A 22667-nucleotide genomic window follows, 5' to 3' on the forward strand; every position below is an offset into this window, starting at 1 on the left:
GGTACCTACGGGTAAGAGCGTGCGCATAACGCACAGCATAGCCTACAAGCGACCGACTGACATCGAGGGAAACGCGCAGATAAGTCGGACAGCTTCCAACAGTGTCAGAGTTCCTGATATCAATTTGCGAAGGTCAGTTCGCTAAGGACAATGATGTCGAACGTCATAGCCTCGCACAATTCCGTTTTATTCCGCTCATTTTATTTTTACAGGCAATTTGCGATTGACAGACTGTGATAGTGAGAGAAATGAAGATGTGTTCTAATTGAGGTCGAGCGGTTTTTTTCCGACGTACAGTAGGGAGCGCTGAGATTAGAATATGAACGAGGCAGCTCGAAGGCTCAGCGCTCGAAGCCCAACGCCGACAGTCATGGATGATGAATTCCTGTAGACATTGCCCACCGAAAATACATACTCGGGAGTATCGAATGTGTGTGTTTCCTTTTTTTGCTTCGCGATTTCTGTGTATGCCATAGTCGGCCCTCTGCTGCAAGGGCTGCGAGAGCAACGTCGATAAGTTCGTCGTCATCGTATTCTGCTGTAGCCAGTTATGCAATAGCAAGGACTTCAAGCTGCTTAACTACAAACTGATGGTGCTTCAGTATTCAGTACTCAATGGCCGACTTCTGAGACGTCGTAAACGCGCCATGAACGAATGGTGTACGATGCATTGACTCATGATTCAAATATTCAAGTTGTACTAGAATCCCCGCGCTCGTATTATTGAAACTCCGCGACGCACTTGTGACGTCACGGTGTGACCCATTCTTTTCCTCGGTCGGACATGGACCAAAAAATCCTCAGGTCCGACTCAATTGTGCACCAGCCCATGTATGCATTGACTGTTCGCTGCCATTGACACTTATACGCACCACACATTCCCACAAGTCAAATTCGTAAATGTGCTGTATCGAACTCCAGAGCTCCACACACGTAAGTGCTGATTGTACACAAAACACCTTTTTTGCCAAATTGACGTGTAAGGGACCAGCCCTAAGTAGTAAGTAAGCTGCCTAGCATCGAGCATCGAATTTGTGCTTGGAAGGTTGTGGTATGTCCCTATGTACTAGATTATGAAGGTGCGGCGTAGCGGGTCCCTACACAACATTGGCGGCGATTATTACACCATGATGCACATCGATCATAGATCAGTGATCTGGTAGCCATGAATGTCATCAACAAGCCAAAATACTAATTTGAAATCCTGTGCGGTCCGGGGTTACCTGTGTTTAGTATAAATGGATTTGCTTGAAGCTTCTTCCATTGTTATTGTTCGATGCCCACTTGGTACTAACTCAACACTGACTTCAAGCAATTCTTTCTGCTACGATGGTCATCAGCTCCGTGCCATATACGATTCGTAAGTGCCGCAATATTATTGTGCTGTGACATGTATGAACAAGTGTGTGGTCAACAGCACAGGACATTGTGAGCCCGTACAATTATGTCCCTACAGAGTGGATCTGTATTTCTGTGAGTCATATCATCTGGAGCTCTCACTGTACATTCCTTTCACATTTTTTTTAGTTCGTTGTGTTGTATAGTGTTTCAACTGGTATGAATTTCTACTCTTGACGGTGCATAGTCGTGTCATAGCTTGACACCTTCAGCCATCCATATGGTCCAGGCGCTCAAATATAAACTCTGGTGGATGATTCCGACAGCGACCTTTGCGGGTATCCTGGAAATATTTGGATGGAGTGCCAGGTTATGGTCGAGCCAGAGTCCTGAGCTTTTGACGCCTTTTGAGATGCAGTGAGTCTTCATCGAGAAGGGATCGCTCATACACAAACTCGAATGTTTTCGATGCAGGCTCGTCGGCACGGTTCTAGCACCCACTCCACTAGTTGCAGCTAATTTTATTATCCTTGGCAAAATAATCAATCAATTTGGACCCCAGTTTAGCCGTCTGACCCCATATATGTGTTGGTGTTAATTTGATATATTGGCTGTAAGTTACTGATTTGGCACAGATACCGTGGTTTTTTGCTCATTTGTCAGTACCACACATACAAGTGATGCCAACATTTCATATTCTCCGGTTCATGTAGGATGCTGTTTGCTTGATCGTACAAGCTGTCGGAGGCGCATCCTCCGCACAAGCCGTTAATGAGAACAAAGACCCCGCATTGGTAAGTGCCACTTCTAGTACCTTGTGGCATTCGCTACATGCAGACAGGGCGGGAACATTATGTTAGGAGGGATTTCTGCTCAACTTTGTGCGTGATGCGCGGCGCTGTGACCCTTCTCTCACTGACATTCATTCCCTTCGCTCTTTAGTTGCTATATTGGTCTACATCAGTTTGGCGGCCGAGTTTTTCTTGCGTCGGATATACAATACACCCTTCCGCCACCAGGCTATGAAATTTGGGAAAGACCAACTCCCCATGAGTAAAAATGTGCATCGCATGATTTTTGGGATGAGCTTGTGCACCATCTGCATTTTCATTCGGTCAGCGTTCTGCACATATCGTTATCAATAGTTACAATGCGCTAACTTCGTCCTTAGATCCGTGTACCGCACAGTCGAGCTCGCCGATGGGTGGTTCGGGGTAGTGATTGCGAATGAGTCCTACTTCAGTGCGTTGCGGCACTATCTTCACATGTTGCCGACAGAATATTGATTGTCAATAGATTGGTTTGATGGGGGTTTCGTCGCCGTCGCTATGTATACTCTCAACGTTATCCACCCAGGTATATATTTGAAGTGAGATGATGCTGTTCATACTTCACTGCGAGACGAAGACGATGATTGCCTTTGCGACATATATCGTAGATAGTTCCACTTCAAGTTGTTGCTACGTAGTAGCATATTAGTCACGATTTGACGTGGTGTACCATTTGCTTCATGCTCTGCGGCTGTATCTCTGCAATATTGATGTTTTGATATCCTACAGTCATTAGGAATTCCACGCAGTGTTTTTCCGGCCGCCGACAATTCGCAAAAGTCAGTGAATGGTCCCCATGACTGCGGCCCGAATGATAAACGTTTAAACTGGCTGACTACCTAGAACATTACATAATCCCATCCGCCTGCCTAAATGCATCAGTTTTTCTCATCCAAACTTTCATCCGCCCGTGGAAATTCCGCGTCATCAATACCCTTGGCATCTAAATTCAACAGCTGATATAACTCAATCCAAGCCTCGGATGCAGCCATTTGGTAGAAAGATCCCAAGCCAATTTTGAGGACGAGAGAAATCAAAGAGATCTTCCATAGGAATTCGCTGGAAGTTGAGCAACTTGAGCTTGGATTAGCAACTGCCACCATGCCATGGGCGGCCCTAGTAAGTAAACTCGTCTTCTGGAGTCATGCGAAAAGGTTGTGCCGACTGATCGGCCTTGCTGGTTGTATTCTGGTAGTAACGCCATTTGAGGTGCTTCCTGATAAATCCTGCATGCTTTTTTTTTCCTCGTGGAGGTACACCTTTAGCCTTGCGAGTAGCATCAAACTTTGAGTAGAAAGCTGATTTTGCTATTTCTTGCACTGAGAACCAGGGCAAGCCATATAGGTGCGGATGATTGAAGATCCAACACTAGATATTGTTTCTTGACATTGGTTTAATCTCACCTCGTTAATGAAAATAAGCTTATCTTTGCAGGGTAGTAAGATACAAGGATACAAGTAAGAGTAGACGAGTAGTCAAATTGATGAAGGATGAATAATAATGATGATGGCCAAGTACGAAGCATTCTAGAATTCTAGCCCATGGGGCTAGGTCGGCAGGCAAGGAGCATATTACAATCATGCACAGCAAAACACAAACATATGCATCAGACTTCGCCCGAGTTAGCTATCTTCATTTCCGTCGTTAATTGATCAGATAAACCGAAGAAGCAGAGTAAAAACTCACCTCGTCGATATCTCCACCTGGAATCGATTTTACGCGGGCACGAGGGGAGACAGTGCTGGTGGTCATTTTACTCTGCGTGCCTGCACTGTCGCTTGAGGACTGCAGGCCAGTTAGGTTGATGGTGTTGACACGGAAACTAGTGCCGTCATCGTGAGTGTGGTTGTGCCCTCGTAAGGCACTTCGGCTATTCAGGGATGCAAGAAGGGAATTGGCATATACTACAGAATAAAAGGGTGAGGACCCCACGTGTTATCACCCGATGGAGCTGCACTCACGCTTTCCGATAACGAAATCTATCGCGATGAACCACAGACTACCTGGGCTGATGGCAAACTGTGCGGCAAACAAATATCAGCTTTAAAGTATTGGCCTAACTCGTTCGCTTACTGCGATAACTTCGGCCACGGCCACGGCTCTAGAATATAAGAAACGAGGTGAATAACATCACCCATGTCTATCAGACAAGAGACATACGAAGTCAGTAGACAACGATTGATAGCGTATACCATCAATGTATGAACAAGTGCATGGGTCCTAGTGGACAATATCAATCTCAGCGATGTCAGCAATGCGGGATCGAGACCTACTCGACATAAGAACCACGATTGCCATGGAGAAGAATGCACAGTGAAACAGCAATGAAGACGTCGGACAAAACAGCAGTGACAGCGAAAGGCGTAGCAGCATAGAGCTGAAAACTGTCAGTAGGACACCCAGTCAAACTAGTCTTTCAGCATACAGTGATCTGCGAAAGCGCGCTGAATTCCTTCTTGATGAACCTGAGAGAATTCGTTACATTTGATACAGATTAAAAGAGAGTACTCGCATGAGAATGACTGTCTCTACTTTGGCTCAGCGCATCGTGTGAGTAAGATGAAAAAGGGAAGCCCACCTAATCCAAAGGCTAAGTCTCGGATCAATGAGCTGTTTAGATGAGTCATATACGGAGTCTTACCGAAGTGTGCGATAACGAACAACATCTTGAGATGACGAGACACCGTTCAGTACCAAACCAGCATATGAACACGAGAGCTTCAACTTCAACTTACAATAAAGGATGTCAGCCACCATCGGATATTGGAACGGGTTACTACCCCAGAAAGATTCAAGACATGCAAATGAACTAAAACAAAACGCTTACGGTAGGATATTCGAAAAGTAAAGTACCTGACAAAGACATTCAGGATACAAATCTACAAACCACTGATGGAACTGCCACGCACGTTTGCACGAGCACAGCCATGCAAAGCTACTTCCAATGTCAGCTTCAGGATGACTCTCAGATGGAAAAGACTTGCATTTAGAGCGAGCGATGTCTTCAATTCCCATATATCAGACGTCGAATTACACAACGCTAAGCACTCACGAAAAGGGACCTGGGATGCACGACTCAGCACTGGATCATTGCGGTCTTCGGGAAGTACATACCAAACTCCAGTTCCAAGGTTATTCGGGTCATCAAAACTCGTTACCTATACTGAATTAAAATCGTAAACGTGATGATCCGATTGTCAATGCGCACAAGGTAGTAATACAGAGCATGACACACTTGGACGGGGATCAATTCAGTAGATGTCAATTGAGACGCCAATCAACCACTCACTAAAGGAAACGTGCAAAGTGTCTAAGACCCTGCAAAGCAATCAGGAAAGCACATGCCATCAAACACGAAGAAAATCACCAGATGAACGCAACCTATAACACGTTCGTAAAAGGTCAAAATCCAGCATAAACTAGATCTGACATACCAATACTTTCACACTATTGGGGTCACTGGGATAATACACATAATACAAGTATGTCTTGCAAGGTTCGCAGATAATCAGTGAGCATTACCACTTTCAACAGACGAAATATGACATACCTGCAGAGTCGTGATACCATACAAGCTATTGTCCAGTTACAATGTCAAGTTCTGGCGGAAGAAGACAGATTCTTGACGCACATGGCAGTCACCATACCTCCGATGAACCCTGCGCCTGAAAGAGGGTCAACTACTCCCCTAGGGACAAAGATATGAACAAGATACTCACCAAACGTATCGTGAATATCCACCGCCATAGCAAACGATCAGTATACAGAGAGATGAAGAAGAAAACGTTTTTGAAGGGGCTGTATACCACAAGGCATTTATGATATGGGGCTCAGGTCCCAACAAATCAAGAATCCACGATGGGGGAAGCCTGAGGAACGAGCTTATCCAAAGATATTAAATCTTTTTTCGGCGCGATTTGCACGGGGTCCAGCCCTGTCTAGCCGGATCCTAGGTCATCAGTAAGTTGGCGCTTAATACCCACTTGCCCCTGCCAAAGTAAGAATAACGCTCGCCATTGACATTTCCTCTCATCGTCGGGAAAACCCTCACCTCATGGCCTTCATAGTGTCTTTGAATGCTGGACTTGGCTGGCTATGCATTTGTTGTGCGCAGTCGCCGAAAAATCAACTGCGCTGATCATCTTCAGTATCTGATGCCAAGCCAGTTGTTCTCAATCGATGGATGGCAGAGCACCTGATTCCATCTCACTGCGTGTGAATAGAAGGTTGACCAAAGAAAGGTGACCCCCCAGGAAAGCACCTCTTTGACCCCTTGATAAGTGTCGCAGAGCCCGGACACCCTTGTCACAATCAATTTTTTTTGGTGGAGTCGTGGGCCGGTTATTAGCCTAAATTAGCCTGCTGCCTCTGCCTGCCTGCCATTATCTGAGTTCTAAAACATGATTGTCAATGCCGTTACTTGGTATGACACTGGGCGGAATGACTCGGAGAAAGGTGATGCCCGGAGGATGCCCGATAGCTGGATTGCCACTTACGAAACACAGCAAGAACATCACATGAAATCCGCTCACACTGCGGTCAGTACCTTTCGATGTAACGAAATGCAGCTAAAGCGGAGCAGTCTTGCACAACCTGCAACATGTACTCGATCATTAATATATGCGTATATCCATAGTGTGTATTCACACAAAGTTGACCAATAACTGTCCACTATGTCACCATATCCGCGCCACCACAGGGTTTCTGCCGTGTGTACACCGCAAGGTGCAATCAGCACAGTGCTTATGTAACATCCGAATACCCAGGAGGTGGGTCCGAAATGAAGATATTGTTTCCTTTGACGTTGATGAAGGAGTACTGTGGGACTGGTTAGTCGATATGCAGGAACGTCGAGGCACGACAAACCTCCGCGAGATCCGTGTCCTTTCCTCGGTTGTAGTTCTGGTATACGAGGTTTATCTGAATAATACGATGTTGGATAGGATGTTGGATGCGCAGATCAGTACGCACCTCGTTCATAAATGGTCTCAACCCAGCTTGCTCTAGCATCTCCCACCAAGGCAAGAAATCCTCAAATTTCTTGTCCCAGGCATGAATCTCGACTATAAGCTGTCCAAATGGTAGTGGTTCCCCAGACGAGATGTACGGCTGGATGATCTGCGAGAGTGTCTCAAACTCCCAACCTTCTATGTCGATTTTGAGTAAATCAATATGATCATGCTCTGATTAGAACATTTTATTAGCAAGAAATAGAATGGAGATAAAAGCGCATACGAACTGTTAATCTCAAGCAGTGTCTTGAGAGTATATAGCTTAGGATTATTGTGCGACTCATGAGCATCAAAGTTGGCGAGGCCCCATGAAAAGAAGTGTGTACGGTAGTTGGGCTTGATGTGGGATCCAAACGAGTTGGAGCGATAGTCGTATCCCCAGACTTGACAGTGCCGCGTCCGTTCAAGGAGCTCTGCTTCGAATGTCGTTTCATAGTTCATACCTACGCATTGTGTAAATGAGTGCGAAATGAAATGAAATGGACAGGCACACCGAAAGTGTATATGATACAGTCGGGTTTGTGCTCCAGTCGGGATATGCCGCATGCCCACTTTCCGCCATCCCCTAGTGCACCTATGCGCTCTAGTTCGTGCGGACAGTCGAAAGACGGAGGAAAGAAGCTCCCTGAGAATGTTGGTAAATGCCTAATGGCAAACGGAAATCTTCATCGACCAAACTCACAGGCAGTGTATGCTGGCCATGGATCCTTGTCTGGTGGAAACCTGAAACGTCTTCAACCCTCCACAACAGGACTAGTGAGCTAGCGGAACGTACATGACAATATCGCGAGAGCTTGTGCCATATCTATGTATTAGGTTCTTGCGACCAGCTATTACTTTCTGATAGACCCTTTCTGCTCGTTCAAGTCGTGCTGGAAGGGTACTGTCACGGATATAGGCAGCATACGAGTTGGTGGAGAGCGGAGATTCGTACGGACTTAGTAGGAAGAAAGTTGTTGTCAGAACCAAAGCCACGATGAGGAAATATCGAGGATGTCTCTGCCAGACTGCAGGCATGACGAAGGTTGACGATTAGGCGGCCGGTAACGACAGGACTGAAGGGTATGCGCTGGCGTGAATGATATGTGGGGAATAATGATAACCAGCAAGAGTCGTGTAACAACGCGCTGGCACTAAAAGTACATGCAATCAGTCAACATGTTCTTCAAAATTGTGACTGACACTCACGCAGGCTACAGAAACTTGTAGCTCACTGTTGGCTCGCCGTAAGATATTTTTGAAGTTAGTACGCACAGTACATAGACCACTGTTTTCACTATAGGCGACGTGGCAACGAAATCTCCCAGTGACTTAGATTACGATAAAACATCTAAAATGGGTTTAGATCAGATTGATCAGGAACAACCCTTGGCAAATTCTGCTTGCTCACTAATCCCACCATGTCCTCCATTAGTGATCAGGAAACTATCTACACTCATTCTACTAAAGCTCCTTTGAGGGAATCATGCCATTTGGTAAGTTCATTCAGTGTACCTATATATCCTCGTCGACATATGATATCTATGTACAGCAAAACCAGATGAATCAAGGTGATGTATCTGATAGCGACAACCAAGTGCTAAAGGAGAGGCTAAAAGTAGCTGAAAAGATGTTGAGACTCAGGGAGGATCAGGTTATAGCACGAGAGGAAGGTCTGACAACGATAGAAGAGGGTCTGAGGCTGCGTAAAGAGGATTTAAAGTTTCGGGAAGAGGATTTGAACATTCGAGAAGAAGAATTGAAGGTACGAGAAGATCGTTTACTCATGCGAGAGCAGGAACTTGAAGAAAGGAGTCGTAGCGTATGAAAGGTTTACACTCAGTGAATTCATCCTTGGCGCAATTTCATCTCATGTCCTCTGCAGCGGCGAGCACAGTTCTAGAAACACATGATGCTTCGTCGAACTCAAATGTGAGCTTCTATTCGGGCCGTCATATATCATATTTGCAATTAACCACTGCATTGTCAACGACTGTGAACCACCTGAGGTTTACTCTGATCTTTTCATCTTGGAGAGCAAGCCGATCGAATCAATGTCGCTCCTCAACATACTACCGTTGAAGTGAGAACTGCAACAACCAACATGATATCCACAGTACATTTTATTGTCATCACTGGACAGAACCAATGACGCAAATGATGGCAATTGCCGATTCACGTGGAATGGCGCATGACCTCAACGAGGCCACTATTTAAAGGCCTCAAGGCGAATGAACGTGGCAAGCACCTCCGAGAAGCATAGTTCTCGACTCCTTGCGTCCGGTAACCTGATTGGCCTGTCCAGCGATCAAACATAGCCTGCTCTCCATGGATTTGACAACGGTGAAGTATTCACCGCTCCCTCGATCCGCAGTCTCGTTTTTGTTCACAATATGTCACCATCGCCGCGTACTCCCTCAAGTACATGACGCAAGGCCCCACTACTTATTTGTAATTTATCGTCAGCGGTAATGGAACCATGCCGCATGGTTTCATTTAGGCAGGTGAGAGAGAAGACCGCTGCCTCGTGCCTACCCTTGTCGAGCGTATAAAGCCTTGCCTATCTGCAAACACACCTCATCGAGTCATTCTCTGCACACCACCGCCATGATCCACTTCGTACGAGTCTTGGTATACTTCTTCCTGGTAAGTCGCAAGTCCAAGGCATGTCTTTCGAGATACTGATTTCAGTGTCCAGTTTGTTTTTTCAGTTGTCGTTATGTCGCTGAGCGCAGTAAGGCTGCACTACACCTTACACTTGTCGCCACGTGATCCTCTCAACGGAGGCGTCCGATTTTACGGTATGTTGATCTCGTCACAATACAGGCGCCCGATCCCTGACTCAAGCTCGTCAAGACCACATCGTGATTGAACTGCTCTTCACATCCATCATCACCATGTTCTGGTCCATGTTTATGTAAGTATGTCACCCACTGCATTTCCTCCAAGTTTAACCCCACTCGCATCAGTGCCCGAACCATACACGGCAGACACGAACATCGCAGGATGAACAGCTTCACAGCAGAGCTCATTGGGTTGTTCATCCTTTTCCTCCTTTGGCTCATCGGCGCTGCCGTTGCCACAGTACGTCATTCCACCCACTCCCCTATGATTCATGATACTCACGCTACGGCGCAGCACACCAGCAACCCACCTGACGTCGACGTCAGGTGGGGTAACCTTTCTTCCTGCTGGGCGTATAGCGCGTGCAGGATCCTCACTGCACTGCTTGCATTCACTTGGCTAGGCTGGCTCCTCGTCTTGGCTCTCTTTGTGATGTCATTACTGTTCGCGATTGCCAATAAGGCATTCCACGATCCGATGCATGGGCGCTGGGACCGCCGTGCCACACACTACGGAGATACATCTATTAATATGCGCAACATCGTCAGGTAAAGGGGCGGTGTCAGATGAACGGGGCGTAGACACTAGCACATGGAGTTGAATGACATTGGAGTGGAGTGGAGTCTTTCTTTTAGGTGGGGAGAAGCGGGACTCGTCAGAATGTGCTATTTACACAACGATATTTACCTTACATTACGATACCACATATCCATGGTAGCACTGATGCAACGAAGATTCTGCGAATCATCGCAGGTCACAGTATTGAAAGGAAAGGACAGCATTCGAGAGGACTACAGTCTCAGACAGTGAATTTATCATAGTACACATTATTTTCGAGACAGTTTCACGATTACGGTGCTGATAGTGCATACACTTCCCCGACATGCCATTATACCATTCAATTAGCGTTCTCAGCTTCGGCCATGCGGACCCATAGACCACCCTGTTGAATGAAGGTATCAACACAGAAACGAGGCAGGAGGAGAGCACAGTACTTACATGAGCATAAATCGTCAAATGTACTTTCGGCCAGAACTTTTCGCGTGATTTGCGACCCTCTGCTTGAGCCCAATCAGCAGGCGGAAGAGTGTGTGGGGGTTGTGCTTCTGGGTGGAGAGTGATAGAAGAGAATGATTGGAGGAGGCGGATGAGCATGAATGACATTTCGTTGTAAGCAAACTATGAGTTGAAGTCAGGAGACTTTCGAGGTGAGGAATAGGAATAGGAGTATCACCTGTTGCCCAAGACAGATGCGGGGGCCGGCGTTGAAGGGGAGGAAGATAAAAGGTTTAGGCGTAAGATACTTATGTAACCGTTCATCGAGGAAGCGGTCGGGATCGAACTCATCGGCTGGCAAAATGTTAGTGCGTGCAGATTGATCATTCGAAACAGTGAGTGACGTGCGTACCATCAGGACCCCAAAGATCTTTTCTGCGATGCATTAGAAAAACGGAGTAGGTGATACTAAACCCATCATCTGCGTTACGTTGCAAATTCTGAGAGGAAAACACTACTGTACCTTGTCTTTGGGGGGACGTAAATTGGCTTATCCAAGTGGTTGGTTGCAGGTAGAGTGGATGCATTGACACTTGCGCTATCATGATGTGAGTATTTCGTAAGAATGTAGGATGTGGCGCGTACCGAACATTGAAAGGTCTGAAGAACGTAATTAGATTGGTAAAAGATTCCTGATTCAAATAACTTACACAGGAGAAAAAACCCTCATAGTTTCTGTAAAGCGAACATGTCAGAGGTCTGATAAAAACAAGCTATAATGATCGAGTATACCGTTAAGAACAGCGCGAAGGTACTTCATACTACGAATCTGATCGTAAGTCGGCCTGTCGGTAGGTCCAACTTGTGTCATAATCTCCTCTCTCAAGCGGGTCATCACATGCGGGTGCGTGGAGAGTAGATACATGGCAACAGTAAGCGTCCCAGCAGTCTGCGTGCATGGTAATTAGCTGACATTCAAGGGAACGTAAATAGTAGATTTACCGTGTCCCTTCCGGCGATCAGGATGTTCAAGATTTCATCTCTCAGTACCACAGGATCTTATTACCAGATAATTCAGTTTCGTGGTACGCGAGAGTACTGGCACCCTACCTGTCGTCATCTGGACAAGATGGTCCAGTAATGTCGTATCATCGTTATCAACATCCTTTTCTTCATTGGCATGCGATTGCTTCTTGGCGATAGCCTCTTTTAAGATCGGATCAATGAACGAGTTCACGATTCGCATAGGTTCAGTGGTTTTATCCTTGAAGATCTCAAACAAGGGCCAGACCCAACTTTTGCGGGGACGTTGGGCGATAATTGTCTGTGCATCTGCAAACGCCTTGGCAAAGTTTTCAGCTATCTTTACCTTCCCAGTAAGGGCTTCCGTCGTTGCGACGTTATGCGGGTAAGGTAATCCTGCGGAAAGACTATGCACGCAATTGTTAAATAAAAATTCCGTGGCGGAGTCGAGCGTGAAACGCGATATCAGGTCCTACGAATTTGTGTTAATGTACGATGTAACAGTAGGATATGAAGCTGACCTGGAAGTCGACGGGATATCCAGAGCGGAAACGAGCCTTCATCTGTGAGATAGCATCTTCTGCATGACGATCAAAGATATTGAAGTGACCTATTCGGTCATGGCTGAAGAAGGGCCTTGTCATAGAACGATGGAATTTCCACATTTCGCCTTATTTATTTAGTGTGATGTTAGTCGCTCGGGAACCGAGTAGAAGTTCATTTACCGTCAGAATTAAAAACACCCGTTCCGAGAACACTTGACATCGTATGCCTAAACTTATCTCCTGCATAGAACGTTTAAGAAGGCGCCGATCACCGGAGATGCTGTCAACTCATCCACCTTTGACATAGTTTTCAAACTCGGACGCTAAGATAGTCTGGGAATCAACGATATCAGTGCAAGACCTTCCATGAAAGAAAACATCAGTATACCTTGATGTGACTAGGCTCCGCGGTAAATATGACGTTCTCGAACATGACATTGAGGTTAAAGCACGTTCCCAACTCTGCGATGATCTCTACCAGTCCATCACCTGGAAGAATAATTCATACAAAATCAGATGCGCGGAGATTGCGGATAGTTATACCAGGATAGCCATTATCGAATCGTTCAACCAGTTTGAGCATGACGTCGAGGTTACCGAATCGTTTGCCCCTAATAGGGGGCGCCAGGCGGGCACCCATCCTTGCAGCTTGTCGGCGGTGAATGATACGCAAGTACAAAATGCGCAATGCAAACCCGATAGGTAAACTACTGGTCGCACCCAGCAGTAAAATCCATGGTGGCAAGGATATACCCAACTTTGTCGCGAATCGCGCTAAGCAGACAGCGCCTAAATATATAGCGCCTGTCGATACGACTATGCGACCAAGGAAAGAGATTCCGGGTGTGATCATATTGAGTTACTTCCGGCGGCAAGTGATAAGACGGCAAGTTCAAATCCGGGTGCGACTCGGGAGGATGAACTAGAGTTGTGGGAGCCAATACAAAAAACTATTGGCTATAAGACCGTGTTGCAAAACATTTGATTTTGTTTACCCACTTCAAGTGACGTGATACAATATTCATCATGGACATGACAGTGGAAAGATCTATTCCTAGGGTGGGTTTCATTCCCATCGACTATACATGGTGACAATTACCTTAAGCTGAGTTGTCAAACACTCAGGGTGAATGGAAGGATCCGGTAGGTGCCATTGGCAGCGCTTGAGATACAATGCGGTTACTCTGGACTGTCAAAGCAAATACTAGGATGGATTGGCCTTGAGCGATCGGGGTGCTCGGGTATTGTCTTCGGAGCCCGATGTTTTATAAAAGCCATAAAGTTCGAGCAGACGAGAAATGAACTAGTGACCGGTCACAGGATCAGAGTCAGGGGTTGCCTCTTCCCTTTCGGCACTCCACATAAGTCGGTATGTCCCATAGTAGGCCAGTTTCAAAGTGAGCTTGGCAGCGCAAGTTTAGTTAATATTCGTACTAGTAAGCACAATATTTACTAGATATGCATGCTTACTATGGAAGTATGAGAGGACCATTAGTTCTGGCGTAGTTGACTCGGATCATGGATGGGGCATCGATGAGACGATGATGATGTAAAGGGACCGCCACATGGGACCTGAATAAAAAAAAACTTAGCATAATCAGAATTAATATCGTGAGTATAGAATGCAGAATTGTAAAAAATTCCAGCAGCGCTGCATCTAGCACAAGTTGTCACTTCCAAAGTGATGTGTGTGATACTGAAAACCTCCGGTCAGACCAAAATGTTTGTGGGGACGAGTTGCACTAAGAAAGTATAGTTCAACCAATGTGGGAGCTCCTTATTGTGACTACCGGTCAACTGCGGAAAAGTATATAGTACCTGATGCTGACTAATAAGTACATAAATAAATAGTTTAACCACGCCCTGAATGACCCCTGTGAAATTGTCACCGCAGTTTTAGTTGGCGCCCAAACGGCAGCCAGTGCTAGTGACCATCAATCATATTATCTGTGTAGGTGGCAATTCAAGGTTTTTTTTCATTTGCTTATCTAGGTCACCAACTAGTAACAAACTTCGATTGACCCACTAGTATGTCTCGAACTTGGCTTAGCCCTGGCGTGGCCTACCTCACGCGGGGCTTGCTTTCCGTCGTTGTTCCGGCCGCGTCCTCCGTCATTATCCTAGTTCGCCTGGCCTCTCTAAAAGGCGTTCGAATTTCTCCCTGGCTCATATCTGCAGTAGTTTTGGGTGCAGCGCCTCTCGGGTTTGCAGCTTACGTTCTTGCAGATGGGATATCGCAAAAACGAAAGGCCAACCGACTCGGTGCCAGACTTATTCCTCGTATCCATGGAAAATTACCTGGAAATCTGGATAAGGTAGTGACGATGGTCCTGAGGAACGAGAATGAATACCTAGGTACAGCCACCATCTCATCCATACCATGTTCGTGCTTTACGGAATCATTGTCTAGGACGACCTATAGAGGACGAGATAAAGGTACTCGGGCCGACCATCAATTTTCGTTTTTTCTGGGAGGACCTCATTTTGACTACGGAGCCACAACACATCAAGGCAAGCTTCAATATATATATTAGAAGACATCTTATAATCAAACGCCACATAGACTATTCTCGCAACTGACTTCGATAACTATATCAAAGGTATGCACCTTACGTTAGATGCCGTCTGTTGACATGTACCCATGTGACTCGATGTAGGTGCCAAATTCAGAGAAGCAGCTGATTCTGTCCTTGGAACGGGCGTATTCAATTCAGATGGTAAGCATACATTGGCGGGCCTTTTATGTTGTGTCCGATTGACCGATTGGTTGTGCCACCAGGTGAAATCTGGAAGTAAGCCATATATTTGAGGATTACCTCCGATGGGGAATCTTAGATGTATTTCTAGGCTTCACCGAACCATGACACGGCCTTTCTTCACTCATGATCGGATAAGTCACTTTGATATCTTTGACCGTCATGCGGATCATGCCATCGCTTTGGCGAAGAAACGTTTCAGAGCGGGCTTGGCAATTGACTTCCAAGTACGGGCTCTTCCAAGCTGGCATTTTGACATCTTTTGATCCCACCACAGGATCTCATATCCAGGTTTACGCTTGACTCTGCCTCAGAGTTCCTATTTGGACACTGTATCGATTCACTTTCCGCTGGACTCCCTTATCCCCATAACGCGACAGAATCCATAAATGCTATTCAAGAAGACAGTGTCGCTACAACCTTTGCATATGCTTTCTCTCAAGCTCAACAGGCAATAAATCGGCGTGTTTCTATCGGGCAGACCTGGCCACTCAATGAGATTCTTGCTGACAGCACCGCGCAACATATGAAAGTGGTAAACGCATTTTTAGATCCGATCCTCAAAGACGCTCTAGAGAAGCGTAGCACCACTGTCGAATTTGACAAAAATGAGTTCGCAGACGACCAAACCCTTGTAGACCATCTCGTAAATCTGACGTCAGGTGAGATAGCATGTTACCACGGAATTTCTGTCGTTGAAATATCCTTTTCAGACTTCAAAATTATTAAAGATGAGACATTAAATATATTACTGGCCGGAAGAGATACGGTAAGTCGCATACCTTTGAATCATCCTAGTATGTAACGAAGGATAATCGGTAGACGGCCTCAACATTAACATCAGTTATTTATTTGTTGGCAATGCATCCAGAGTTCCTCATTCGGCTCAGGGAAGAAATTATATCGAAGGTTGGGCTAACTCGCAGACCCACTTATGATGATATCAAAGAGATGAAGTATCTCAGAGCTGTCCTCAATGGTGCATATTCTCATTTCTTATCGCGGGGACATTGCTCACTTATTTTTAGAAACACTACGCCTTTTTCCTGCTGTGTAAGTAATTGAATTGGATCTCATGCGTACCTTGCCTCATACCCCAACCGCCTAGCCCCTTTGATATAAGGTATGTTCTTAGGCTCCTCGAAGATACTAGACTTGAGCCATGAGCTTTTAGGGAAAATATATGTGACACTACATGGATATCCCCCGAAGATGGGAAGAAGCCGCTATTTATCCCAAAGGGGACCATGTACGCATCATATTCAATCATTTAGATCCATTGCATAATTACTTGAACAATTTTAGGCTCAGCTATTCAGTGCTCCTCATGCACCGGAGAACTGATCTATGGGGACCAGATGGTAAGTCGATTTAATTCGTTTATACATGCGTTTTTGATTCAATCCGACCCCATGCTCTAGCATTGGAGTTCGATCCGGATAGATGGCTCGACGAGCGCGTGAAGAAATACTTGATTCCCAATCCCTTCATTTTCCTGCCATTTAACGCGGGACCCAGGATTTGCTTAGGGCAACAAGTAAGTCGCTCATTCATTCATGCCACAAATCTCATACCCTCTTTCTACTTCAGTTTGCATACAACGAAATGTCGTTCATGATCATTCGTTTGCTGCAAAACTTTTCCGCGATTACATTATCCCCCGAGCCCGCGATGCGCCCACCTGCGTGGTGGGCTGAAAAAGGTGGTCGGCAGGCTATCGAGCAATTCAGGCCGAGAAACCACTTGACACTTTATTCTATGGTAAGTCTCACTCCGAGGTGTTTTGCAGTCGTCTAATCAGTTTCTGCCTCGTAGGGTGGCATGTGGGTTAAGATGGAAGCTGTAGATGACGGCGAAGTCATAGACTAAGTATAATTTTGGTGCTGTGGGACAATATTGCCAGGTCGTTCATTTTTATTGCTTCCATTTTTTCATTGTTCTTGATTGTAAACATACGCCAATGCGTGACTTTGTTTCAGAGTTACAGGAAACGCTTTTTTTTTTTGATTCCATTTCTGTCCCATTGAGAGATGTACTCTATGTAGGACAATACAATCTAGTCACAGGAAACGCTTGACAGGTACTCTCCAGCTGAATTCAGTCTGTGGTGATCGAGAGTCCCAAAGATTCCAATCGCTGGATTCTCACCTGTACCGCTATTTTTGCTCTCCATTTTCACGTCGTAATGACAGTTAGGCCCTGCGATGAAGCTTTAGGCCTTAGGGGCTATCATTTAGGTAAATAACGAAACTCAACGGTTACTAGCTGCATTCAGTGGCAGTGACCTTGCCGCGGTCCCGAATCATTCGAAGCCAATGGGAACGTTTTCATACCTTCCTATAGTTGGCCTAGCCTTCCGAGTCCGAGACGTCGCGTCAGTGGGTCGAATTACCATGCCATACTGCAAACAATATACACTATCCAAGTTCGCGTGACAAAACGCACGATTTCTTCGGTGAGCTTATTTTTACACCGGCAACCTACCTGACTTCTCCAAGTATAACGTGTCGCAGTCCTATTTTCGGGGAGATCTTGGGCGCCAGTGACTTTATCACGGAAGTTCCAACGGATCCTTCATTTATAAATTCACGTCCCGGGTCATAGTGATTGAATGTCGATATCAACGTTGAATGCACGGCGAAGCTGCTCGCTAGTATATACCAACTGTAGCATAGCCCAGATCAAACTAGCTGCCCACAAAGAACGTCCTTATGGCTGCCCAAGTTAGCATTTATGGCAGAGAATTTCTGCCAGTAGGTTTGCGTATTCCGTTGGAGTGGTACCCCTCAGGGGTCGCGCAGGGGGGTGTTTGCCGTAGCTTAGTCAGTAGGGTAGAGCCTTCGGACGTTGCCGTAGGTAGCAGGCACATTAATATTACTAGCCGCGCCAGTCCACTGTGTTGATCCTCTAGAGTCTACATTAAGTGCAACACCATGGTTTGTACCTGTGATAGACGAGCTGCCAGTCCTGACTTTTGAAGAGACGCATCTGCCCAACTTCATGTCTGACTTCAGTTCCAAGTGCTGCAGTTTTGTCACTTTCCGATATGATTGAATCGCTCGCAGATACTGCGCAGTGATAATATTATACGTAAGTTGACAGGTCCATAGCCATGATAATGCTGGCTCTAGGACTTTGGCAGACGTGTACATTATAGGCACCACATCGTGATAACCTGGGTACCTAACACGCGTCGCCGCGGCGTCGGTACTATGCACCCTCAACAGTAGCGGAGACTTTGTCAGCTGTTGCTTGACATGTGGTGTTTGGGCGCAGAAATCCCCAAAATGCACGGGCATCACAGGCCCTGTGACTATAGGACAAGGATATAAATGTGAGAATGCATCCAAGCACGTGCGCCTTTCTGTATTCTGGTTGTCTCGCTCATTCTCAAAGATGGCTGCAGTTCAACAGACTGATCCCAGCAGCGAACTCGATGCCCTGTTCCCTTCCCCATCCTCCCCGCCGAGCGTGCTTTCCCCTCCGCGGCATCCTGGTGCTACCCCAGAAGCAGCTGCAGCTTTGTCGTATGTCTTGAAGGATAACTATACAAAGTACCACATTTTCTTCAACTACCAGCAGTTTCATAAGTGCGTATGTATCTTGATTGATCCGTGTCTCATGTTGCTGATTCGAGCGTCGATGAAGCCATATCACTCATCGCGCGCTGGCACTTTTCGCTATGGGCGCGAGTGGACCTCTGATCGAAAAGTTGTATAAGAAAGACAGCGCCATTCAACGCCCAGCCATCAGGTCTCCCGAGGCTATCACAGAAGAGAACTTTATCGAACATATAGGTGATGAAAAGTGAGTTTAAAATTGACGCCGCAGCGCATCGCTCAATTGATTTCTTGTTAGCTTTTACGCCGCGTACAAATCATTCTTCATCAAGGTTGTCGAGGAAAAGAGCGTCAGCGCCACGCTAGATGAATACATATTCTCTAAGAAGTACAACTTTATAGAGGGACGAGACGCATCCGCCCAGCCGGTGATGTTGGCGCGCTTCCTTGGAGGTTTTTTACACGCCTTCATCCATGTAGGATACGGCGCGGAATTAGGCATCCCAGGCATGATCGTCGAAGGCGAGGAACATGACACATCATTGTAAACGAGTCCCTGACAGACACCTAAAGGTCTTGCATTGACCAGCGTGCATGGGCATAATTTTTTACCATCAGATCTCTTCGAGCATAGCGATACGACTGCAGTGGAAGAGGCCACAACCCAACTTGCCTCGCTTTTCCTTAATACAAAGGCACCTACTGCGCCCTCTCAAGTAGCACAACCGCCAAAAAACCATGCATTCTCCATTCTTGCAAAGATCACGCAAGATCCGAAATTCACACCGAAGGAGATCAAGAAGCATTTTAGAAATTTTGATGGCCTGATGTCCGAGCACGGCGATACTGTATGGGACTACGCTAAACAATGGACGATCGACCCGTCACAGCCAGGCGAAATCGAACGTAAGATGGAAGAATGTATCTGGACAAGCAGTATCCTCTACACCCTTGGAGGATGGAACAAAGACGGAGGCTTCACGGCAGACTTCATCTAGTGAGTGACGTCAAATCTGCCGTTTGCGAAACAATATTGATTTTTGGGGTGCTCCAGCATGCATTGCGTCACCTCAAGTCTCTTCCTTCCATCCTTGTTGGCTTACCTGCCAACAGACTCGCAAGTTCTGTTACTTCGTGGATACCTTGCGACGATTCTTGGGTTGCATATCACACGCGGCTTCCCTAGACTGGACATTCAAGGTTTCCTCAGCGCCACCTCACATCTTCCGTCAGACAACAAGGTCGATAACCCATTCCTCGACATCGTTCAGTCTGGGATAATGCACCCAAACGACCATGTGTCAAAGATTCTGCGCGCCTTTGCACATTTCTCTTCGCTCTATGGCGCACGGCCCAAGGGCTACTTCAAGGATACGGAACTGGAGGGCGCAGAGGCGCTGGATGGATCGTTCTTCCTTTTGGGCGCGAGATTGACTGAAGAGTATATGAGGGACGGGACGTTCTGGAGCCTAGAGGGGTTTCCTGCGAAGGATTAGGAATGAATGAGGGATTTGAAATGTATGTGATACAAACACCGCTGAACCAATGACTGTAATTTTATATGCTTTTTAAACTCACCAAATGTGTTGATCGTCTGATGTCACCCAAGACATGGCGTATCGTATTCATTCACAAGGGACATGCAGCACACGGATCTAAAAGGGGGTAATGCTTGTGTAAGAAGTGTAACTGAGTCGTATTAGATGAATATTGAATGATGATGATCACCGCATCTACATCTTATAAGGTTGGCGAAATGCCTTATTCACTTAACACTTGCGATGAATATTGTTTTATTTTATCACTGTGTATATATTAATAGGGTTTTCCTCCGCTGAGCGCTGTCAAAATACATCGATTCCGGTCAAGCATGGTGTCTTCCGATTGGCGAATAGTATGAATCTTGTCTGACTGTATTGTACTTCGATATCTCGTCACTGTCAACGTTTCATAGCTAGATATCGCGGAGTTCGCCTTTCGAGGTGACGTCGTTAATTTAACTCGGAATCCTGACTTGACGGCATATTAGCACAGCGAGTAGCATGAATCTTGTCTGGCGATAATTGTACTTCGATATCTCGTTACTGTCAACGTTGCACAGTTGGACATTGCGGAGTTTGCCTTTCGAGGTGACGTCGATATCGTTGATTTAACTCGAATTCGTGACTTGACGGTATATGTATATGAGCTCTAGTGAGACAACACCGCTGTACAGACACGTGTAGCAGACGGATCAGATCAGTGGCGCGGATACTAGTAGAACATGGTATCAGATTCCCTGATGATTTTTAGCGCTTTATTTTTCATTCAAACGTACATTAGCGCGGTTTCAGGTCGCTTGTTGCCAAGTCAGGCCAACTACGAGTTTGCCGTGATGTCGGACGAAGAATTTTGACAGTATAGCTCCGCAAGGACGTATTGTGAATGTAGGCGCTAGATGCATGCGAGGGTATTCCTCATTCTTGGGTCTTCCGTATATGGAGGGCCAATATTATTCCGTCCATGTCCACGACGCCAGCAGGACGTGAAAGTGGAAGGGGTCTTTTGAGAGTAAGCTTGCCGGACTTATACTGTAAGTTGCGGGTCTGAACGGGGTGGGCAGGATGTCGAAACAGATGTTGGCCTATACCGGCAGTCAAGATGCAGCAAGTTTGTCTTTCTGCCACAAATGGCTAGTTCAGGAGCTACACTGAGTCAGGTTCCGGCCGGGGCGATGGATGCAAGTCCTCGCTGCAAAACCATTATTGCTGGGTGCTACCCGCATCGGGAAGACGATGACGATCTCGTGGGACCGAAGTTTGCAACTGTGTGTGCGATCGAATGATAAATATGTCCTGTTGTGCTAGATGCTGGAACGAGCACCGTTGGGGAAGGTTTTGTAGTGTATGCTTGGAACTGATGGTTTCTTATCTCAGATAGTAGAATCATCTGATCAGATACCTCGGTGAATCAGGAAGGACTTGGTAGGCGATGGTGCTTCGAGCTCTGGATCGGACGCGCAAGATACATAATACTCACTAGAAGGATCCTATCTGCTCATTCTGATCAGTGGCAAGTGGGACATGCAGCACGTTGAAGGCTAGTTGATAGCACTTTTGTTTGGGACGAAAGAGGCCTTTAGTAGTTTTGTGTAGCATGTGCTTCAGGGACGAATATTTGGACAAAGAAGATCGTTTGTCCAGTGTTTCCAACGGGAGCAAATAGAAATTTCCCACGGCGTGAGCTGCATTAGTAATTTTGCTAATCAACGTCAACTTTGAACCCGTTTGCTCAGCATATCTCGACGCAAACACTCGCTTTCAGGAACGCCTGCCCCATGCCATGGTATTGGGGAGTCGTATGGGATTTATGTGGAGACAAGAATCCGATATGCTCCGAACCTTCCGTCCTGTATTTGAATTGGAACGTTAACCCCGTCGGCTCTCTCACACTTCTCATTTTGTTGTCGACTTCTGTTTTCCACTGGTTTCGTCGTGAGCCATATATTCTCTTCCCGTGCCCTAACAGTCCATTAGACTCTAGAGTGCGATGTTTTTTTGGGAAGTACCGTGCTGTGTTGCACGCGTCCTTGCTTGTCCTCCACATTCAGTTGCGCATGTGCCCTCAGAATACCTCACATATGTTTACTATTACCCGCAATTATGTTCTAATTTGCTTCTCTTCAAAGCTTCTTTTGTTCTCGGCTGTCACGAGCTATTGTCGAACATCGCCGCGTTTGTAGTTCGCGCAATACGCGATTTGCAGGGTGCGTTTCGTTTGATAGCGACTCGGTTGTAGTGCCGAT

At 46.3% G+C, this 22667-nt stretch overlaps 8 protein-coding genes across 8 annotated transcripts; 5 read left to right on the top strand and 3 right to left on the bottom strand.

The window, feature by feature from the left end:
• The first annotated feature begins 1198 nt into the window (after nt 1–1198).
• On the top strand, nt 1199–2932 carry F5147DRAFT_684123 (RTA1 like protein-domain-containing protein). Its single transcript, XM_041436581.1, has 11 exons — nt 1199–1360; nt 1418–1473; nt 1528–1555; nt 1611–1755; nt 1813–1925; nt 1974–1996; nt 2052–2132; nt 2180–2219; nt 2281–2452; nt 2510–2580; nt 2635–2932. Exons 1-11 carry the CDS (start codon nt 1330–1332, stop codon nt 2709–2711), a joined length of 837 nt encoding a protein of 278 aa, XP_041295498.1. The 5' UTR covers nt 1199–1329; the 3' UTR covers nt 2712–2932.
• Nucleotides 2933–3575: 643 nt separating this feature from the next.
• On the bottom strand, nt 3576–6398 carry F5147DRAFT_684131 (uncharacterized protein). The gene is made up of 24 exons (XM_041436582.1): nt 6220–6398; nt 5888–6157; nt 5800–5833; nt 5719–5743; nt 5603–5656; nt 5536–5549; nt 5458–5486; nt 5377–5402; nt 5283–5326; nt 5221–5230; nt 5153–5170; nt 5078–5103; nt 4996–5021; nt 4904–4944; nt 4810–4834; nt 4747–4758; nt 4681–4696; nt 4594–4633; nt 4442–4545; nt 4329–4388; nt 4242–4269; nt 4130–4187; nt 3855–4072; nt 3576–3798 (listed from the first exon to the last, which is right to left on the bottom strand). Exons 2-24 carry the CDS (start codon nt 5913–5915, stop codon nt 3775–3777), a joined length of 960 nt encoding a protein of 319 aa, XP_041295499.1. The 5' UTR covers nt 5916–6157; nt 6220–6398; the 3' UTR covers nt 3576–3774.
• A 283-nt stretch (nt 6399–6681) lies between these two features.
• On the bottom strand, nt 6682–8484 carry F5147DRAFT_609078 (methyltransferase domain-containing protein). The gene is made up of 8 exons (XM_041432402.1): nt 8369–8484; nt 7956–8313; nt 7863–7903; nt 7674–7805; nt 7408–7623; nt 7140–7351; nt 7035–7088; nt 6682–6986 (listed from the first exon to the last, which is right to left on the bottom strand). Exons 2-8 carry the CDS (start codon nt 8195–8197, stop codon nt 6912–6914), a joined length of 972 nt encoding a protein of 323 aa, XP_041295500.1. The 5' UTR covers nt 8198–8313; nt 8369–8484; the 3' UTR covers nt 6682–6911.
• A 67-nt stretch (nt 8485–8551) lies between these two features.
• Nucleotides 8552–9295, top strand: F5147DRAFT_684160 (uncharacterized protein). Its single transcript, XM_041436583.1, has 2 exons — nt 8552–9084; nt 9139–9295. Exon 1 carries the CDS (start codon nt 8646–8648, stop codon nt 8985–8987), a length of 342 nt encoding a protein of 113 aa, XP_041295501.1. The 5' UTR covers nt 8552–8645; the 3' UTR covers nt 8988–9084; nt 9139–9295.
• A 239-nt stretch (nt 9296–9534) lies between these two features.
• F5147DRAFT_75335 (uncharacterized protein) lies at nt 9535–10762 on the top strand. Its single transcript, XM_041440246.1, has 5 exons — nt 9535–9805; nt 9858–9960; nt 10016–10076; nt 10129–10243; nt 10298–10762. Exons 1-5 carry the CDS (start codon nt 9767–9769, stop codon nt 10553–10555), a joined length of 576 nt encoding a protein of 191 aa, XP_041295502.1. The 5' UTR covers nt 9535–9766; the 3' UTR covers nt 10556–10762.
• Nucleotides 10763–10901: 139 nt separating this feature from the next.
• F5147DRAFT_572206 (cytochrome P450) lies at nt 10902–13420 on the bottom strand (the record flags this gene model as incomplete). Its single annotated transcript, XM_041431074.1, has 15 exons — nt 10902–10946; nt 11003–11182; nt 11238–11353; nt 11412–11467; nt 11523–11597; nt 11645–11659; nt 11710–11734; nt 11792–11948; nt 12002–12057; nt 12110–12494; nt 12544–12692; nt 12748–12807; nt 12864–12900; nt 12956–13056; nt 13111–13420. 15 exons carry the CDS (start codon nt 13418–13420, stop codon nt 10902–10904), a joined length of 1767 nt encoding a protein of 588 aa, XP_041295503.1.
• Nucleotides 13421–14450: 1030 nt separating this feature from the next.
• F5147DRAFT_684166 (cytochrome P450) lies at nt 14451–17405 on the top strand. The gene is made up of 17 exons (XM_041436584.1): nt 14451–14518; nt 14572–14922; nt 14978–15078; nt 15131–15167; nt 15225–15284; nt 15347–15359; nt 15415–15550; nt 15601–15985; nt 16037–16092; nt 16146–16302; nt 16352–16376; nt 16432–16446; nt 16498–16572; nt 16629–16684; nt 16745–16860; nt 16914–17084; nt 17139–17405. Exons 2-17 carry the CDS (start codon nt 14598–14600, stop codon nt 17190–17192), a joined length of 1782 nt encoding a protein of 593 aa, XP_041295504.1. The 5' UTR covers nt 14451–14518; nt 14572–14597; the 3' UTR covers nt 17193–17405.
• A 1286-nt stretch (nt 17406–18691) lies between these two features.
• On the top strand, nt 18692–20489 carry F5147DRAFT_75427 (uncharacterized protein). Its single transcript, XM_041440281.1, has 5 exons — nt 18692–18913; nt 18972–19130; nt 19182–19405; nt 19457–19880; nt 19938–20489. The coding sequence occupies exons 1-5, from the start codon at nt 18720–18722 to the stop codon at nt 20377–20379; spliced, it is 1443 nt and encodes a 480-aa protein (XP_041295505.1). The 5' UTR covers nt 18692–18719; the 3' UTR covers nt 20380–20489.
• Nucleotides 20490–22667: the final 2178 nt, after the last annotated feature.

The sequence above is a fragment of the Suillus discolor genome (assembly GCF_016758755.1).
Source record: "Suillus discolor strain FC423 chromosome Unknown F5147scaffold_14, whole genome shotgun sequence".
NCBI lineage: Eukaryota > Fungi > Basidiomycota > Agaricomycetes > Boletales > Suillaceae > Suillus > Suillus discolor.

Excerpts from the sequence above, each read along its gene's own strand:
- F5147DRAFT_684131 (XM_041436582.1), bottom strand. The coding sequence starts at position 5,915 with ATGGCGGTGGATATTCACGATACGTTTG. Across the intron at positions 5,327-5,376 it reads ATGCTCTGTATTACTACCTT|GTAACGAGTTTTGATGACCC; the intron begins GTGCGCATTGAC and ends AATTCAGTATAG. Across the intron at positions 4,835-4,903 it reads GGTGGCTGACATCCTTTATT|ATGTTGTTCGTTATCGCACA; the intron begins GTAAGTTGAAGT and ends CGTCATCTCAAG.
- F5147DRAFT_75427 (XM_041440281.1), top strand. The coding sequence starts at position 18,720 with ATGGCTGCAGTTCAACAGACTGATCCCAGCAGCGAACTCGATGCCCTG. Across the intron at positions 18,914-18,971 it reads AACTACCAGCAGTTTCATAA|CCATATCACTCATCGCGCGC; the intron begins GTGCGTATGTAT and ends GCGTCGATGAAG. Across the intron at positions 19,131-19,181 it reads GAACATATAGGTGATGAAAA|CTTTTACGCCGCGTACAAAT; the intron begins GTGAGTTTAAAA and ends ATTTCTTGTTAG.
- F5147DRAFT_684123 (XM_041436581.1), top strand. The coding sequence starts at position 1,330 with ATGGTCATCAGCTCCGTGCCATATACGATTC. Across the intron at positions 1,926-1,973 it reads CCGTCTGACCCCATATATGT|ATACCGTGGTTTTTTGCTCA; the intron begins GTTGGTGTTAAT and ends GATTTGGCACAG. Across the intron at positions 2,581-2,634 it reads TGCGAATGAGTCCTACTTCA|ATTGGTTTGATGGGGGTTTC; the intron begins GTGCGTTGCGGC and ends GATTGTCAATAG.
- F5147DRAFT_75335 (XM_041440246.1), top strand. The coding sequence starts at position 9,767 with ATGATCCACTTCGTACGAGTCTTGGTATACTTCTTCCTG. Across the intron at positions 9,961-10,015 it reads CGGAGGCGTCCGATTTTACG|ACCACATCGTGATTGAACTG; the intron begins GTATGTTGATCT and ends AAGCTCGTCAAG. Across the intron at positions 10,077-10,128 it reads ATGTTCTGGTCCATGTTTAT|TGCCCGAACCATACACGGCA; the intron begins GTAAGTATGTCA and ends CACTCGCATCAG.
- F5147DRAFT_684166 (XM_041436584.1), top strand. The coding sequence starts at position 14,598 with ATGTCTCGAACTTGGCTTAGCCCTGGCGTGGCCTACCTCACGCGGGGC. Across the intron at positions 16,093-16,145 it reads TACTGGCCGGAAGAGATACG|ACGGCCTCAACATTAACATC; the intron begins GTAAGTCGCATA and ends GATAATCGGTAG. Across the intron at positions 17,085-17,138 it reads ACTTGACACTTTATTCTATG|GGTGGCATGTGGGTTAAGAT; the intron begins GTAAGTCTCACT and ends TCTGCCTCGTAG.
- F5147DRAFT_684160 (XM_041436583.1), top strand. The coding sequence starts at position 8,646 with ATGCCATTTGGTAAGTTCATTCAGTGTACCTATATATCCTCGTCGACA.
- F5147DRAFT_609078 (XM_041432402.1), bottom strand. The coding sequence starts at position 8,197 with ATGCCTGCAGTCTGGCAGAGACATCCTCGATATTTCCTCATCGTGGCT. Across the intron at positions 7,806-7,862 it reads ATGGCCAGCATACACTGCCT|GGAGCTTCTTTCCTCCGTCT; the intron begins GTGAGTTTGGTC and ends CAACATTCTCAG. Across the intron at positions 7,089-7,139 it reads TGAGACCATTTATGAACGAG|ATAAACCTCGTATACCAGAA; the intron begins GTGCGTACTGAT and ends CGTATTATTCAG.